Source organism: Coturnix japonica, chromosome 1 (assembly GCF_001577835.2).
Source record: "Coturnix japonica isolate 7356 chromosome 1, Coturnix japonica 2.1, whole genome shotgun sequence".
Classification (NCBI taxonomy): Eukaryota; Metazoa; Chordata; class Aves; order Galliformes; family Phasianidae; genus Coturnix; species Coturnix japonica.
This window is the reverse complement of record NC_029516.1, coordinates 127,025,330-127,041,872: the sequence shown is the minus strand read 5'-3', so window position 1 is coordinate 127,041,872 and position 16,543 is coordinate 127,025,330. Positions and strand designations below refer to the sequence as shown.

The 16,543-nt window shown below is 37.6% G+C and overlaps 1 protein-coding gene across 1 annotated transcript in view; it reads right to left on the bottom strand.

The window, feature by feature from the left end:
* EFNB2 (ephrin B2) overlaps window positions 1–16,543 on the bottom strand; it is a 44,690-nt gene that overhangs the window by 13,608 nt on the left and 14,539 nt on the right. Inside the window, exon 2 of the mRNA XM_015851459.2 lies at window positions 8,795–9,078. Within this exon, the coding sequence (XP_015706945.1) occupies window positions 8,795–9,078 (284 nt within the window). The remainder of the gene's footprint in view (window positions 1–8,794; window positions 9,079–16,543) is intronic.

The window sequence follows — 16,543 nt, the reverse complement described above, 5'->3', positions numbered from 1 at the left end:
AAACAAAACCTTGTTTAATATTAAACAAGGATCTGTATTCCATATCATATGAACTCAATGTTATTCTTCGAAGATGTTCATCTGTCCTGAAAATCTCATGTTTCTGTCTGCAGTATTTGGATAAGAAAGGGTTATAGTGAAAATTCATATTAAATAAATAAGAAACCTCTTGCTCGTTCTACTGTCACTAATTGCATGCAATGATATTAATGACCCAGTAATTGCTATACGAGTAGCACTGAAGTGGAAAACATCATTCTGAGGCAGAGTTCATCTCTAGGTGGTAGGACTTCACCACTGACTGAGTTAATGCCAAGTGACAGTTCAGAATATAACACTATAGATGAGAAAATGCACCAGTCTCATGGTTATAACAGTTTAGAGGGACATGACGTTATTTGCTTTGACCACACAGAGTCCAGCAGTAACCCCAATAAAATGCCACAGTCAGAGTGTGCCCTATAGATGAACCTCATTCCTTTCAGGGGAGATGCTCTGTACTATAACAATCTAGAGCAATTTTCCACATGTTTGCTCCAATAAAAGAATACCTTCATCTCCCGCTTTTACATCAAGCGCAACAAAAGTGTGCTTTATTGCAAAACACAAAAAGCTATTTACATCATCTAACTATCCTTCAGCAACACAGAGTTTGGCACCTCAGTACTGAGATCAATTATGATACTATTGGATGACTGCGCACTTGGCAAAGATGATCAGAAATGAAGCAGTGTTTTGCTTGCTGCGTGCTTCTTTGTGCTTAGAACTTTTAAAAAACTTCTGAGGAACTTAATGAGGGAACATTGCTGAAAGAAAACAATCTGAATTTTCAAGATGCTACAGGACATTTAGTCCTCTTTTCTTTTTCTTTTTTTTTTTTTTAAACAACAGTAATGTCTTGATTCTTCTGCTATGTCAGTCTGACATAGCAGACTGTGGAAGATGGGTGGAATCACAGAGCTGCAACACAAGCTGGGGTAACCACCTGGGAAGAAGCTCTCCAGAAAAGGCTGTGAGGGTTCTAACAGACACCGAATTGATCACAAGCCAGCAATGCACCCACGCAGCAAAGATGGCCAACAGCCCTGTATGGCTGCACTAGGCAGAGTGCTGTCATTAGGTCCAGGGAGGTGATCCCTTGCAAGTACTCAGTCCTGCAGAAACATCTGGAGAGCTGCAGCTGTGCCTGGGCTCCCCATTGTGAAAAGGACAGAACACAGCAAAGAAAATCCAGCAAGTGCCTGCAAAGATGTCGAAGAGACTGATGCAGAGGGTGAGGACCCAGGACCGTTCAGCCTGGGACAGCTGAAGGAGATCTTAGCCATGTGTGTACCTGTTATAGAGAGTAACAAAGATTGAGGCTGCTTTCAGTAGTGCCAGAAAAAGAGGCAATGGGCACAAACTGAAATACAGGGAATGCTGTTTAAATTAAGAAAACCTTTTTTAACTGTGAGGGTGACTGAGCACTCAAAACAGGTTGTCCTGGCATGCACCAGAGTTTCCATCATCAGACATGATCCTGGACAGCCTGCTGTAGCTGATCCTGCTTGGGGGTGCCATTCAAATTCAACCATTCTGTGATTCTGTGAACATCTGCACTTTAGCAGTATAATGCATTTACTTGCTAAAATGTAATACTTGAAAAACAGTTTCTTCTCAGTTTCCCTGGCAGGATTCAGATTCAGAGTTGTTTCTCTCACAGAAGATCAGTGAGCATAAAGACAAGTCTGCTGTTGCAGTTTAGTTATGTTTTTCTGTCATCTAATCAACAAATTCTGCTAACAAAGGCCTGAACATGCTTTTAAACCAGGCTTATCCGCTTACTAGAAACTGTTCTTCAAGAAATGCTAAGACAACCTTAAGCTTAATCCTGGTTTTACTCACAAAAATATTTGCACAATTTCTTTGGGATTGAAAGAAAAAAAGCATCTGGAAGACTGCCCTTTAGGGCTCAGTCTTATAGTTACACTTACCAGAAATTAATCCTGAAATACTCTTCCTCCAATGTTTCCAGGGCCGAGTAAAATCAGGAAAGAAAATATAAACTGACATGTAACCCTGTTTTTAGCCATTTCAATCCTGTGCTTTGGTTAATGCAATTCTCGAACAAAAATACTTTTCCCATCAGTTCAACTACGTAAAGACTTCAAAGAGGAAATAGACTTCATGTATTTTAAAATAAGTTTCATTAAAACCTTAATAAATGCTTATGTTTTCATGGTCTTTTATTTCAGGAATTAGAATACTGTAATGTAGATATATTATCAGCAACATGATACAAGAAAGACCTATCACCCCTCTTTGACAAACATATGCTCATCACCTAACTAATGTTAAATGAAAGTTAAAAGAGTTTCAATACGGTAGTGTATTTCTCAGTTTCAGTTCAGAGTACTTCCTTCATAGCATGGTGTATTTCCCCACAATACATCCCCACTATTCAAACAGCTACTTATAGTCTGAATGTAAAGCATATAAACGACATATTCATCCCAACCCTCTCCTACTGCACATAATCATATCAAAGATATCTGTGTAAATGTAAGAATATATACAACCATTGGAGATCAGGGCTTAAGCTGTTTTTCTGCAAAGTACTATGTGTACTATACATATATATAAAGACCTTTAAGTAAGAATATTGTGTTTTTCTTTGTTAATGTACTGTATTTTCATTATGTATAAATTGTTTATAAGGAACTAATAAAAACAGCAAAGCGACTAAAAATATTAAATAGCTTCCTATGAAATTTTAAATCCTGATTAATTCTTGAGTATTTCCAGAAAAATTCATTCTTCCTCACAACTAATTATTCTTCATTTTCATCCAATTCCATATCTGTTTGGAATACCTGGGGGATGTGGAGGAAGGATAAATGTATTTTTTCACAACATACCATCAATTAACAAACGGAGCATTCCTATCTTTCATTTTGTTCCCTAAGGAATAGAGAAATAATAACAGATTTTCTGCTCAACTATCTCTGTCTACTTTAAAGGAGATAAACGGTCGGTATTGCCTAGGTAATGGCACTAAATATGAACTAAGTCCATCAATCTAAAATTGCCTTATTCTCTTACAAGAAGACCTGTGTGGTCTGGGACAAAATCCCACAGGGCCATGATTCCATTAATCCTGTAGGTCTTAGACACTGTTAGAAATCTGAAGCTGCACAGACACTGATTTTCTTCTCCAATAATATTATTTGTATGAGCTGTATTTATATTTAATTCAACAAGAGCTAAGTGGCATTGCTGATATATCCCTTAAAAGACTCTCAGCAAAGTCAGTGACTGACCTCTGGATATCATTTTACACTAAGGAATCATTTATCTAATTTGCTGAAGGAGGAGGAAGAGAAAGGAAAGAAAAAAGCAGACCTTTGTGCAACTGGAATCAGGGTGGCTATTATCACATAGGCTCTCCTTAATACTACCAGCCCCCCGCCAAAAAAAAAGAAAATATATATGTATATTAGAAAGCTGAGATGTGCTGTCTTTAAGAACAACAGTAACAACAACAACAGCAACTGTAATGTCTGTGTTGCAAAAGAAACCAAACTGAAAGTTTGATACTGTTTTTGTCCTGGTTTTAACGAGTTGAGAGTTAGCCTCAAAACAATGGAAAATCTACTGTTTTCTTTAGAGTAGATCTTACTGGGTGTTTGAAGAGGAATGAAGACTGAATTCTATCTCAAAGAGGTGTCAGAATGTCCAGCCAGGAAGATTAGCTGGTGTTTGGTCAGAATACTAAAATAGCATTTTAATGTAAATCTATTTGGCCATGCAAAGACACTTATTCTTCCCAACTGAGCTGTATTTCAGGGTGCAATCTATATTGTCCTTTAATGTGTTCTTCCTCAGACAGTTATTGCCCTTTAATTGTAACAGAATGACAAAGTGAAAACATAAAAGCTTTGTGAATTTTTAAACCCAGCTAATGCTAAAGTTTCAGAACAACTGTTTCCACTTTAAAAACCACCAGACTATTACAAGAATTTATCCAAAACAAAGCACTGCTAGCCAGAAGAACCCTTTAAATCAGTCAGAGGTTGAATATGTATATTTTTTAATTTAAGCCAGAGGCCATTTATGTATGTGGGTCATTTGAAAAAAAATTGACGAAAAACATTTAGGGAAAGCTGTATATCGCATTTTGCCAGTGTCAAAGCCAATCAAAATCACTAGTTCAGCAAGCTTGGCTAATGAGGTGGCAGGCAGAGCAAGTACTATAGAGAAACCTTTTGCAGGACCATTCCGCAGCCCCTCCCTAAACACCAAATTTTCTTCACTGATCAAAATCTACAATTTCAGCAAATAAATTTTGAGCAGGTAAAATTTCATTTTAAGCGATGTATCATTTTTTTTTACACTGATGGTGCTGGCATATAACCCTCATTTTAAACAGAATAGATGAAGTGAGAAGATGATGGGCTTGCTTGGCCAAACTATCTCAGAAGCGTGATGGTGGTCTGAAGGCAAGTGGCAGCACAGTTCTCCTTTCCCTCAGGCTATGAAGCTTCTTGCAGGCTTTCCTGAGGCACTACATCAGTGCAAACTCAGCATACTGAAGCTCTCCCCATGCCCTATGACTAAAGGCCAAGTTTGTTGGAAAGAGATCAGGACAATTCCCATTCACCGTAACAAAACATATTTGGCACAGTGCGTATGCCTGTATTGCTCTACCACATCTCCTATCCAGAGAAGAAATGCTGCAGTTGAGTGGTACTGAAGCAATTACACAACAGACCAAAGATTTGCAGAGCCTTCTACAATCAAAGGAGTCCCTATTCGTTCTGAGCAATCCACACAGCAAATTATAATTCATTCCTAAAACACTCAAAGACGTAAAAGGACTTTTTGTTTCAAACATTAGAATTTCAAATCTACATACCCTTGCTCCGCTTAACTTTGCCCTTTGCACAGGTATTTATGTTGTTGGGCATGGTGTATCTTCATGCATTTGATTAAGGATTTCCTTAGAGACTTATGATATGTTGGCTAAATGGTTGAATATTTTAGGATAATCTAACATTAATATATCCATGATCTCAAGGGCATTTGACCTTCTGCTGAAAAGAAATGAGGTAGCTATTGGAAAATCAATCTATTAGTTTCCCAGGAACCAAAAACTTATGATGGTAAAAGAGAAAAGCAAGGACATTCTGTTATATCACATATTCCCTTACACAATACCATTCAGTATCATCTTTCTAAGTATTATAATTCACAGAATTAACTCTTTGAATCCTAGAACTTGTATACAGAGGAGCATACTGCCCTGCTGTTGTTGCAAGAAATTTATTAGAAAGTGGAACGGGGAATGAGAAAAGTTACATCTTTTATGTGCTTAAACCCAGGGAAAAAGTGAGTAGAAAAGTTCTTCTACTGTATCTGTCAAAAATACATCTAAGTGACATAAAAAATTATGGCTTGAAGAATTCATGTACAATCACATTTCCCTAAAGGTACACAGGGTTCAGGAAGCTTCTTTATCCTGTGTTATAACCCCTATGCTTTGTTACTTGAAGGCTTCAAAAATGACTAACACCTTAATCTAAATAGAGATTTTACTGTATAATACCGCTTCACAAACCACATATTATTACTTTAAAAAACAAAACAAAACACAAACACAACAACAACAACAACAACTAAAACATACCATGATTTCAAATAATGACAAGATGATATGGGTACATGATAATGCAGAGAACCTAAGGGCTGACAGCAGCATGCCTGCGTAAGCAGCACAGCCACAGCCAGTGTTGAACCAATGCTGGACTCAGTAAGCTGGCATCTCAGGCTGTTTGATGCCCCTTACTCAGGGGAATACAAGATCCAAGAATACCTCAAAATCAAAAGCTGGCAGATAAAATGCACTGATGTGTTCGCTTCAAAGCAATCCCCCTCACCTCCAAATACTCAAAACATCATCAACAAAACCAACAAAATTCCCAAACAAACAGAAAGGAAAGAGAAGAAAGAGGAGCAATGTTTGTGTTTCTGAGTCAGTGGGAGGGAGATGGAGTGCACTCCTCGTTCGGGTCTGAGCACACCTGGTGATTTACAAGTCTGGTAATAAGGATTAATACAAATGATTTATGGGCCAATTTACGTACTAGATTAAGATGCATTGTATTACTTAAAAAAAATGACAGTAAACAACCTGACTACCAGAACTTGAGTCTGACAAGGCTGCATGTATCAGGTCACAAGCTTTGGAAAACAAACTGTTAAAATGCTAGGTAGCTCTAGTGTCTCTGTAGAGTCCCAGCTGAGCCATAGCCTAATTTCCTGCCCCTCTTCAAGTTTTTAAGGCCAACATCACTGACTAGGTTGGGTTATCATGGCTTTTTTGTTCAACTTATTAATATGTATAGGTAATCTGCTTCAAATGAGTTAGCACACTAGCAATACATGATAAATCAGTCATTTGTTTATGCCAGATTGGGCAAGGAAGTCCCCTAGAAGTATTCTAAGGCAGTCCAGACCTATTGCAAGGCCACTGTGACTTTTGAGGCATTATACTGAAGTCTCAGCAAGTTCTATCAACCAAACTATCCTTTCAGGAAGTGCAATGTCTATTATGTCTTCTTGCTGTTATGAAATAATTATGCAAAATTAATGAAAATGAGTCATACTTTATAATTCTGTGGGTAAACCCATGACACGGATAAGACATAACTGACGGTGTGACAGAAAGCCCTATTTGTGCCCACAGTTTTCAAGCAATAACTGTAACAGTGCCATTCACTCTATTATAGCTGGCCTGTTGTGGGTTTTCGAAAAACTAGAACTCAATAATGTACTTCACCATCAAAACCAATGATTTGAGAATGATCATTTTTATGCTGCATGTTCTCCGTGGAGTTTCAGGCAACTACCTCTCAGCATCTAATCATACTTCAGTAAATCTCACTGGATTTCAGTGGGAACTTTGACAAAGTTAAATGCTATGTAAGTTGGATCACGCTTTTATATACCCCCTGACTAAACTGAGTTAAGTGACTGCTTTGTCAAACCTTAAAAAACAACAAGTAGTGTTTTATATCTCCCACAATTGTTGTTTTTTCTGTATATATTAAATACCATGAATTCTTGCTTTGTTTTTGTGACACACAACTTGTATTCTAAATAATGACACTGTGTGTACCATTATGGTAGTAACTAGAAAGTGATCATTAATTTATATTTAAAGTATTTCCATTCCCATTTGTAAAGTACTTACTTAGAGCACTGGTAAAATTGCCAGTAATTTAAACTAAGAAATTAAGAAACATATAATGCGGCAGATATTATATGAAATAGTTATCAGCCTCTTTGAATGGTCTGATTTCAAGAAGGTGGGAGAAATAAGGCATACCAGTAGGTGACTTTATCGTAAATGCAGATCAGCCAATGCATAGAATCACAGGAAGACTTAACTCAGAAAAGCCCTCAAAAACCAACCAGCTCCACGGGCAGGGCTGCCTCTTGCCAGATCACGCTGTCCAGGTCCCAATTCAACCTGGCCTTGAACGCCACCAGGGACAGGGAATCCGCATTTCTCTGGGCAACCTGTTCCAGTACCTCACCACCCTCTGAACAAAGAATTTCTACCTAACATCTAAACTAAATTTCCTCTCTTCTAGCTTTAAGCCATTCCACTTTGTACTATCACTATCAGACCATGTAAAAAGTCTCCCTCCAGCTCTATAAGTCCTCAAGCACTGGAAGTCTGCAAACAAGCCTCCCCTTCTCATAAGAGAGATGCTCCAGCCCTCTGATCGTCTTTCTGGCCCTCCTCTGGACTTGTTCCAACAGATCCACAACATTCTTGTGCTGGAGGCCCCAGGCCCCGGAGCACAGACTTTGTCCAGCTCTTACTAACTAGTTGGTAATTATTGCTCAAGACTTCAGAAGTCCTCAGAGGACTAAATTAAATCTGCAGGCCACACAGTATTGAAATGACAACAACTAAAGTAATGCAAACTTGTTGTACTACTCTCAACTTCTGCTGTCCCCTGATCTGTTAACACAGTAAAGTTATCTGCAATCACAAAAGTAATTTGAATCCCAAAATTTAGTGGTTACTCCAGATTAGCTTTAAGGCTTAAATCTTTGATTAACTTGAAACTCTCACAAAGCTGAAATTGTTGGACAACAGGCCAGTGTCATGAAAATCCTTTTAACAAGTCTAAGACAATACAAGAGGAGGAAACTTAAGATCATGCTGCATCTGGGTTTTGTCCAGGAGCATTCCTAGCTACTGCATGGACACAGTAGGTAAGTATGCAGATACAATCCTACCTTTTGGGGAAATCTTACAGACAAAATTGGCAATCAACATGGTCAAAACATGTTTCCCAGGAGAATCCCTGTACCACTTAGAACAAGGCCATGCATTTCTTCTAAAATATCTCAGCGTACAAAGGCTGTGCCACCCTAGTCTACATCTGGCATAAAAGGCACCCAAGGGAAAGGCCAATAGTTTGGCATACTATCAGAGCCACACTGAGGAAACACATCAATTTAGCTGCACACAACCTTTCAATATGAATGCAGGACATGAAATGTTGTGCAAAAGGAGAAGTTCTTTGAAGGCATAGAAGTACAGTCTGATTTGATTTGCACAAATTAAGGAAAAAAAGAGACAGAGGCCCTGTGAAAATCAGTAATAACATCAAAATGTTTCAGGTAAAAAAAATACAAACCCATTCAGAATCCTCTTGGTTTGCTTATAGCAAATGAGACAAAACACAAAGGAACAAACAATGATATTATAAGGAATAAACTGTTATTTTGAACTTACATATGACGTAATAATCTTTGTTCTTCTGAAATTCCAGGCCCCAAAGATTAGGGCTGAATTCTTGAAATTTGATGGTAAACTTAACATCTTGATCTGGCTTGGCACAGTTGAGTAGAGGTGTATTGTCCTTTCTAATAGCACAGCTATCTGCTTGGTCTTTATCAACCATGTAGACCTTATAATATTCATACTGGCCAACAGTTTTAGAGTCCACCTTTGGGCATATAATATCCAGTTTGTCTCCGATCTGTGGATATAGTACCAATCCTTGTCCAGGAAGGAATCTAAAAAGAGAAAAAAAGAAGAAAGAAAAAGGGGAAAGTGTGAAACACTTGACCAAATCTCATTCAGAAAAGCAGCAATTAAAATGGACAGAAAAGAACAAACACACAATTTCCAAAACCAGAATGACAGAATGAACAAACCAGATTTTAATAGTCTGGGCCTGACTCAGTATCAGCACGATGTTTGTTTAGATCTTCAAAATCACAGATGGATTGAAATTTTAAGCCAAAGCTCCCTGTTTTGGGAACTTTAGAAGGTTCTGTACCTCTGGCAGGCACCACTGTTTCTTCCACATTTGGCCATTTGCAGCAGCCATTGTAATATACGAGAGGCTACAATCCTGTCTTTCCACTTTGGTAACATTTCTACTATTCTTGCACATATTTTGCTAATTTTGGATATGGGAGAATGACAAGAATGATTGCTCATTTGGAGGAGCCATGTGGGAAAGGAAGCAACTTAGACTTTCAGACTTAACATATTGAAACGTTGATTAATGTTACTGGTGTAGCACGAAAGAACATCAGTCACTCATCAGGATGATTCTTACAGATCTAGGATGGACTGGAGACCTACTCAAGCCAAGGAGAGCACATGCTTCCAATAAAACACTCTTTCAAGATAGTGTGATTGCTACACTACAGTGATTTCTTTGTAAACTCATCATTATCTTTTTTTTTTTTTTTTCCCTTGTGCTATAAATGAAACATGGGTATACTTTTGCCTTTGTATACATGGAGACTTCTCACACAGACTGGCAGAAAGCTTTAGTATTTGGGGTCAGACTTGATATTTTATCTTCCTCATCAGTATTAGTCACCAGGCAAATGTCACTACTTCTTCACTAATGAAAAATATAAGTAATTATGTATAGTTCTGTTTTATCCACAAAATGAGGAGTCTCCTTCTTAAAAGTACAAAAGCCACAGCAGGTTTGTTTGTTCATTTCTTTTCTCCTTAAGATATATTTGCTCCAATTAAGGCCAGGAAGCACAGTTTTAGAACTACAGCCAATGATACAATGTCCTCTAATGCACAGACCTAAAAGTCTGACTTTCTTTCCTCTTTCTCTAGTCTGCCAGTCTTTTCCAAAGAGCTTCCTTAATGGGGAATCAGCCAGAAAAACTGACTGAAACAATTGCTGCCTAATGAACACCCTTCTGCAAGAGCTAGTGCTAAACAGCAGACATAGTAAATCTAGCTTATTCACAGGCAGCCTTCCTGGAAACTTATTAGAATATTAAGGCTCAGGAACAAAACTGTAGGCGTAGATTACTCCCAGCCTTTTGCTTTGCTAAAGAAGCCCACCAGCAAGGAGCAGTACTGGAAGAGAACCTACAAAATGAGAAATAAAAGGAGGATGCAATGCCCCAAATTTCAAACACATCATTTGCAACTGCTTGCTCCCATACAATGAGAGTTTATGATCTGTGCTAATTGAGTGGGATTATTTTCACTCACAAAGCCTGTGTAAGAATTATATTTGTTGTGAAGCAGCAAGTAGCAGGACAAAGACATGTAATTACAGATTTAGGGGAAAAGAACAATGAAATGTTGTGGCAAGAAGGGAGACTGTTGATGCATAAATCACTGTGCTCCTTTGTGTTGTGCAGTGTAATTTCTAGACTATAGAAACCAGGCTTGGCCTCGGCTGTGCAAATAGAGGTACTGGAGACAGGACGAAGCTGCACCGCCTCCTTCAGTTCCCAGACGCGACATAGGAATGCAGTGACTACCATGTCCCTGAAACTGAAATGGCACCAGAAGTGCAAAGGTGGAAATACATCCTCCTTGGAGTCGCCAATCCTGTGAGGAGTTACCAAGGGAGTGTCTGGCTCTGAAAGGGCACATCAGAAATGCGGAAAGAAATAATACCACAGTGGGCAATGTTTCCAAGAAGGTAGCACAGATTCTGACTCAGCCCCTCCTTTGGGAACAATTCTGCCCAGGCAAACAAAGCAACAACATTTCTGGGCTAACCCAGGTCACTGACAACTGACTGTTATCATCTTGTCTGACCACAGCCCAAACTAATGCTGCAGGAGACAAACATTACCCCTATTTCTCCACCTGCATGCCAGGACAAATGCAAGCTCCTGCTGCAGTTCCTCATATCATGGAAACGTTTAAGGCTTTTCAGGGGAGGCCCTTTGTTTTTTAATTGACTAACTTAGATTTGTGTGCTTAATAAATGCAAAATTTATAAGGTTAGAAATGTGCACCTGTCTGTCAATATCAATAAAATGACCTAAAAATGCCATGAAAAAAACAAACAAAAAAAACCCCTAATATCTAACCTCAGATTTCTTAAATAGACTTGTATAATCAACTAGCATCAATGCATATTCTCCATGGAAATTCTGACTACAACCAGGACAGGTTCAGGGATAGCAGGTAAGCAATTCTCAGAAACAGCTACCAAACAGAAAGCACACTCATGTTGGTTAAGCAGCCAGGAATGGCCCCATAAAAAGCAAAGGACAAAACCACCCCCAGCAGACAGCTAAAGTACATTTTACAAGAGCTTTAACCCAAGAGCTCGTTAGACTTTACGGCAAGGGAATACTCTCACTGTGCGCCTGCAGTCTGTACAGTTTTAGCATTAAACTCGGTAAATCTGCTTCCACTTCAGTTTCTCAACTTTTAAGATCTAACGCTGATAGGATTAGGAAAGAAAAAAGGCTGAAAATGAAAGGATTAATCTGAGAACTTGATCATGTTGATGTTTTTTTCATATATATTTTTGACAGCTTGTAGTTTTGACTGTAGCCTTTACAAGACAGATAGTTTTGTTATCTTCAGTATAACTAAAACTAGTTATCCTTAGTATAACTTAGTAAAACTAGTTTTACTTTCCTTACTTCCTTACAACAATAAAGCATAAATATGGATGGAGAAAATAAAAAAACTTTACCTCATACATTTCAGTTTGACCACAGCAACTCAGTGACCACTCCTAACTAGACAGCATTGCTACCCCTCTGTTTGCATTGTACCAGAGCTACTGTATTTTCATAAAGACTTAAAAGTAAATTATTTGCTGGGTAACAAGCATTTCCTGAAACTACTTAATGACAAGGAACAAGATTAAGACTACTGTTTTATGATGCTTCTTTTGACAACTTTACATCTTAGAAAAAAAAAAGGCAGGGGGGAGGACAATGTACACTTGACCTTGGTAGAAGCTAATAAAAACTTCACTGAGGCAGAATTTATCCTAAATCTTTATTTCTGCAAGTGCTGGTGTAGCCTTAAGCGTTCTAGGATATAAATATGCCTGCAGGGCTGCATCTGTAAAAAATAAAGTTAATAAACTGGATTTAAATCTGAAGTGAGTGTGCGCCTTCAGTGACTAAAAAAAACTTCTCCCTCTCCCCCAAACAGAAATATATTTTTATATAAATATATATAAATATAATACATATATATATATATATATTTAAGGATGGATCAAGAGGTTTCCAAAGTCCTGAGGATGACACTCAGGGAGGCTGCACTACACCCATGGTTGCTTAGGATACTCATATGGCTCTTTGAGCAGTTGGGAGCAGTGACAGCGCCAGAGCCATTGCTTTCTGTATAAAGCTAACTTAAACTTTCTGCTTCTCTAATACAAATTATCATCACTGAGAAAGATACATACCAGTTGCTGTACCCCAACAGAAACTTAAAAAAAAAAAACTTAGCTAGTTTCCTGACTCATTTGTTCTAGCAGTAAGATAAAATGACAGGGGCATCTGAACAGTCTTACCCACAATTAATAATAGCATTTTCTGTGAGAAAGCACAGGAAAGTACATGAAGTACAGTAAAAATGCTGTACAATGAAATTAATCCACTTTCTGTCTGGCACTTTTGGATACAGAGGGCATTTTTGCTGGTAGTCCCAAATGGGTGTACTGCGGGTGACATATGACATCTGTGCAAAGCCCATGGATGTGAAACCCTCCCACACGCATCCAGCTAGTCGTGCCGCTTAGCAAAAAACAGCAAAATACCGAGTTCACAAAGCTTTTAAAAATAAACTTTTCCTAGCTCAAAAAATCACATGCTACAGGAACTGGGGAAAAAAAAACACATTAAAAGGAGGAGCAATCTCTTCCTCACTCCCATCAATGTTACAGTAATTTTCAGCACTGTGCTTTTTTTAAGGAGCCACTGTTCCTGGGCATTAATGTGTCCTAACTGGTCCAAGTCCTAGAAAAGTTAAATTTTATTATTATTATTATTATTTTTTTTTTTTTTTAAATTAAAAAATACAGTTTCAAGCAGCTTTCATAAGGACATCACTTTTGTTGTATAGAAACTTAGCACATTCACACACACTAAATATAAATGGAACTTTCCTTAATGATAACCATTCAAAGCTGCCTAATTGCGTAATAGTAAATACTCAATAAAATTAGAACTCTTATCTGCCAAAAGATTTTTTCACTGAGCATATCAACTATTCCTCAATCCACAAACATTTCTGAAAGTGTCAACATATTTATATATTTTTCTTTCTAAGAAATAAATTTTAAATTTAGATTTTAAGATTTTGTTAATCAACACTAATGTAAAAACTGTTGGCATACTCTTCATAACTTGTAAAACTACATATATATATAGACACAAGCAAGACACTTATCTTTAACTTTTAATTATAAAATAAATGCAGTTTTAGACAGCATGTTACTACTTGCTGAGAGTCTCTTACATTTAACTGGGGAAACAGTGCCAAAATTCTGTGCTTTAATACCTTACCTGAACGGTGTAGGCGGTTAGTTTTAAATTAATATAACAAAAACAACCCTAGTAATGTGAACAATCAAGATGTTTCTTAAAATACAGCCTGAAACCTTCTGTTGGAGAATCCTACCCACTTAGCTTTATGAAGTTTAACTACCAGCTTGACTATAAAATTATTCATTGAAAAGCTTTATTAAGGAAATGTCATGAACACTAATAGCACAGTGTGTTAGTCCGTTACTTGTGCAAGTGCAAATGGAATACAGAATAGCACGCCCCACACTTGTCTTTATTGTTTAAAAAGAATGGTTATTAAATAGTTTGTGTACTCATTGTCTGGCTTTTGAGAAAAAAAAAAATAGATCTTGAACATCATTTTGTCTACAGCAAAATAATTAAGCAAAGCAAAAGTCCTAACAGAGCTTGATGCAAGGAACATAAAAAGTTCTAAGAAAGGGTCCTAGTAATTCCAGTGATGTAGCAGTGCCTAACCACAGCCTGCTGAATGAGCTGAAAATCTGTGTACTGATTCCTAAAGACTTTGAACTGAAAAAAAAAAAATCCAAAAGCACAGACCAAAGTTCTCTATAAAATGAGTCTTTTGCTTCTTGCAGAGCTTTCATATTAGTTTCTGTCATATTCAATATTAGATATAAAGATACGCCATGTGGATATAAGGCATACACCCAGCTATAAACCCCAAATGCTTTTTTTTCCAGATTCAGTGATTGTATAGGACTGATCTCATGCCAGTTTAAATGGATTAAGCGAACAAGAATTCAATGAAAACAGGATCAGTAACTGCTATGGAACAGACAGAAAAACAGGCTTCATCAAAAAAGATTAATGTGGAGTCTTTGTCTCAAGATGAGTAAGGAACTCAGTTAAAAAGAAAGGAGCTACTCTTACATGAACTCTCTGCAAGAAAAATTACCATAATCTTAACACAGTAAAATGATAGAACTGGCTTTACACAGAGACTAACAAATGAAACTTTGAAAACACAAGAGGAGACACAGCATCTAATATTATTAACATTCTTTTAAGTGAGTTTTGGAAGCTGCTTTTCTTTGCCAGCACAGTATTATTAAATTATTTTAATACTATAAAAAGGCTTTTACAAAATATGTTAAATAGGTATGTTTTTGAATTTCAATAAAATTTAAGAAGTTTAATCTGCTAACCTTTATTTATATGTAACATTTTTCCAGGCAGTTAATGAAACTAAACCAATGGTTACTTACATTAATAGGAATTGCAGAATGGAAACTAAATGGAATTCAAATAAATAAATAAATATATTCACATCCCTTAGAATCTTTAATGTTAAGCACCACATTATACAAAGTCAAATTATGAAATACAGTAGCACAGGTTTCTGAAGCTACAGCTCTTGTGTTTCTCATTTCCATTGGAATGGAAGAGTCTCTACAGGGGGCTCAGCTGCTTCTGTAGTTAACCCCTGCAGAAAGCCCATAAATACACTGAAACAGTTCACTGAAACTGTAACTCAGCTCAATTCTGGGTATTGCCATGCACCACTTTGTCCTTCCCCTTTTTTCACCCCCGCCACGGCCCATCTTTTTTTCACCTCCCCAGTAGCCCATCTTCTTTTGGACCTTCTGGGAGAAAGGCTTGCAGTGCCCTGAAAAAGGGAACAGTCAAAGGTTTATTCTGTTTTAATCACCACCCTGGAGACAAAGTGGTTTAAAAAAAAACAAAAAAAAAAAGTGCTACCATTTTGTGTCTCAAGTAGCCACACAAATTGATGCCACTCTCTGTGCCTTTTCCTGAACCCTCATTGAAGTCAGTTGCAAAACATTCATCGACTCCACTAGGGCATGCTCATGTAACACACTTACAAATGAATGCTTAGCTACCTGTACAGAAAGGATTATTTAACATATATTCTCAAAATTCTAAGTGGACAGAGAACAAAGCATGTATGAAATTTTAGCTGTTTAATTTATGCCACCCTTTGAAAAATACCACAGGAAAGCATTCAAAATACAACAAATAATTTTTTATAGGCATAAAATAAGAATTTGCTGAGAGTGCATATGCTTTTCTCCAAATAAGACATTTTTTTTTGCATGGATCTGCAAGATTTGACAGTCAAATTGCACCATGACATCACAGTCCCTAAGGCACAGAGCTTGCAGTGTATAGTGGGACACCCACGGACACGATGACTCTTCAAACACATTGGGAAATGCCTCCTTGAACAATGTGTCACGAGTTTCCTTTACCAAATAACTCCTGTGACTATTGCTGCTGCATATATATATATATATATGCCCACGTCTACCTTCCATTCTTTTTAAGAGTCACAAATCTAAAGCAGCCTTGCACTTGACAGAGCCCAATACCTGCAGCTGTGACATGTCTGGTGATAACCATACCAACTCCTTTCCCTGTGTAGATGGAAGGTCACCTGCAACCTGGCACGAGATACATCTTTTTGGAGGCTCTTCGATGAAGGCCTTGCTGTACAGCAGAGTTCCTGCTGCCCAGAGATGGGCTAGCTTTGCTGGAAAACTGCCCCTTCCCTTGCTGCTTGATTCTCACTCACAAAGCAAAGCAAAAAATAAAATGAAAAGAAAAATAAAAACCACCTAGTTATATAAATAAAATCTTCAGATCATCTTGTGCTTTACCCGTCATCCCTCAACATAAATTCCAGGGTGTGAAATGAATGTGCAGTTTTCCTCCTGTAAAAGGAAAGCACATTTTC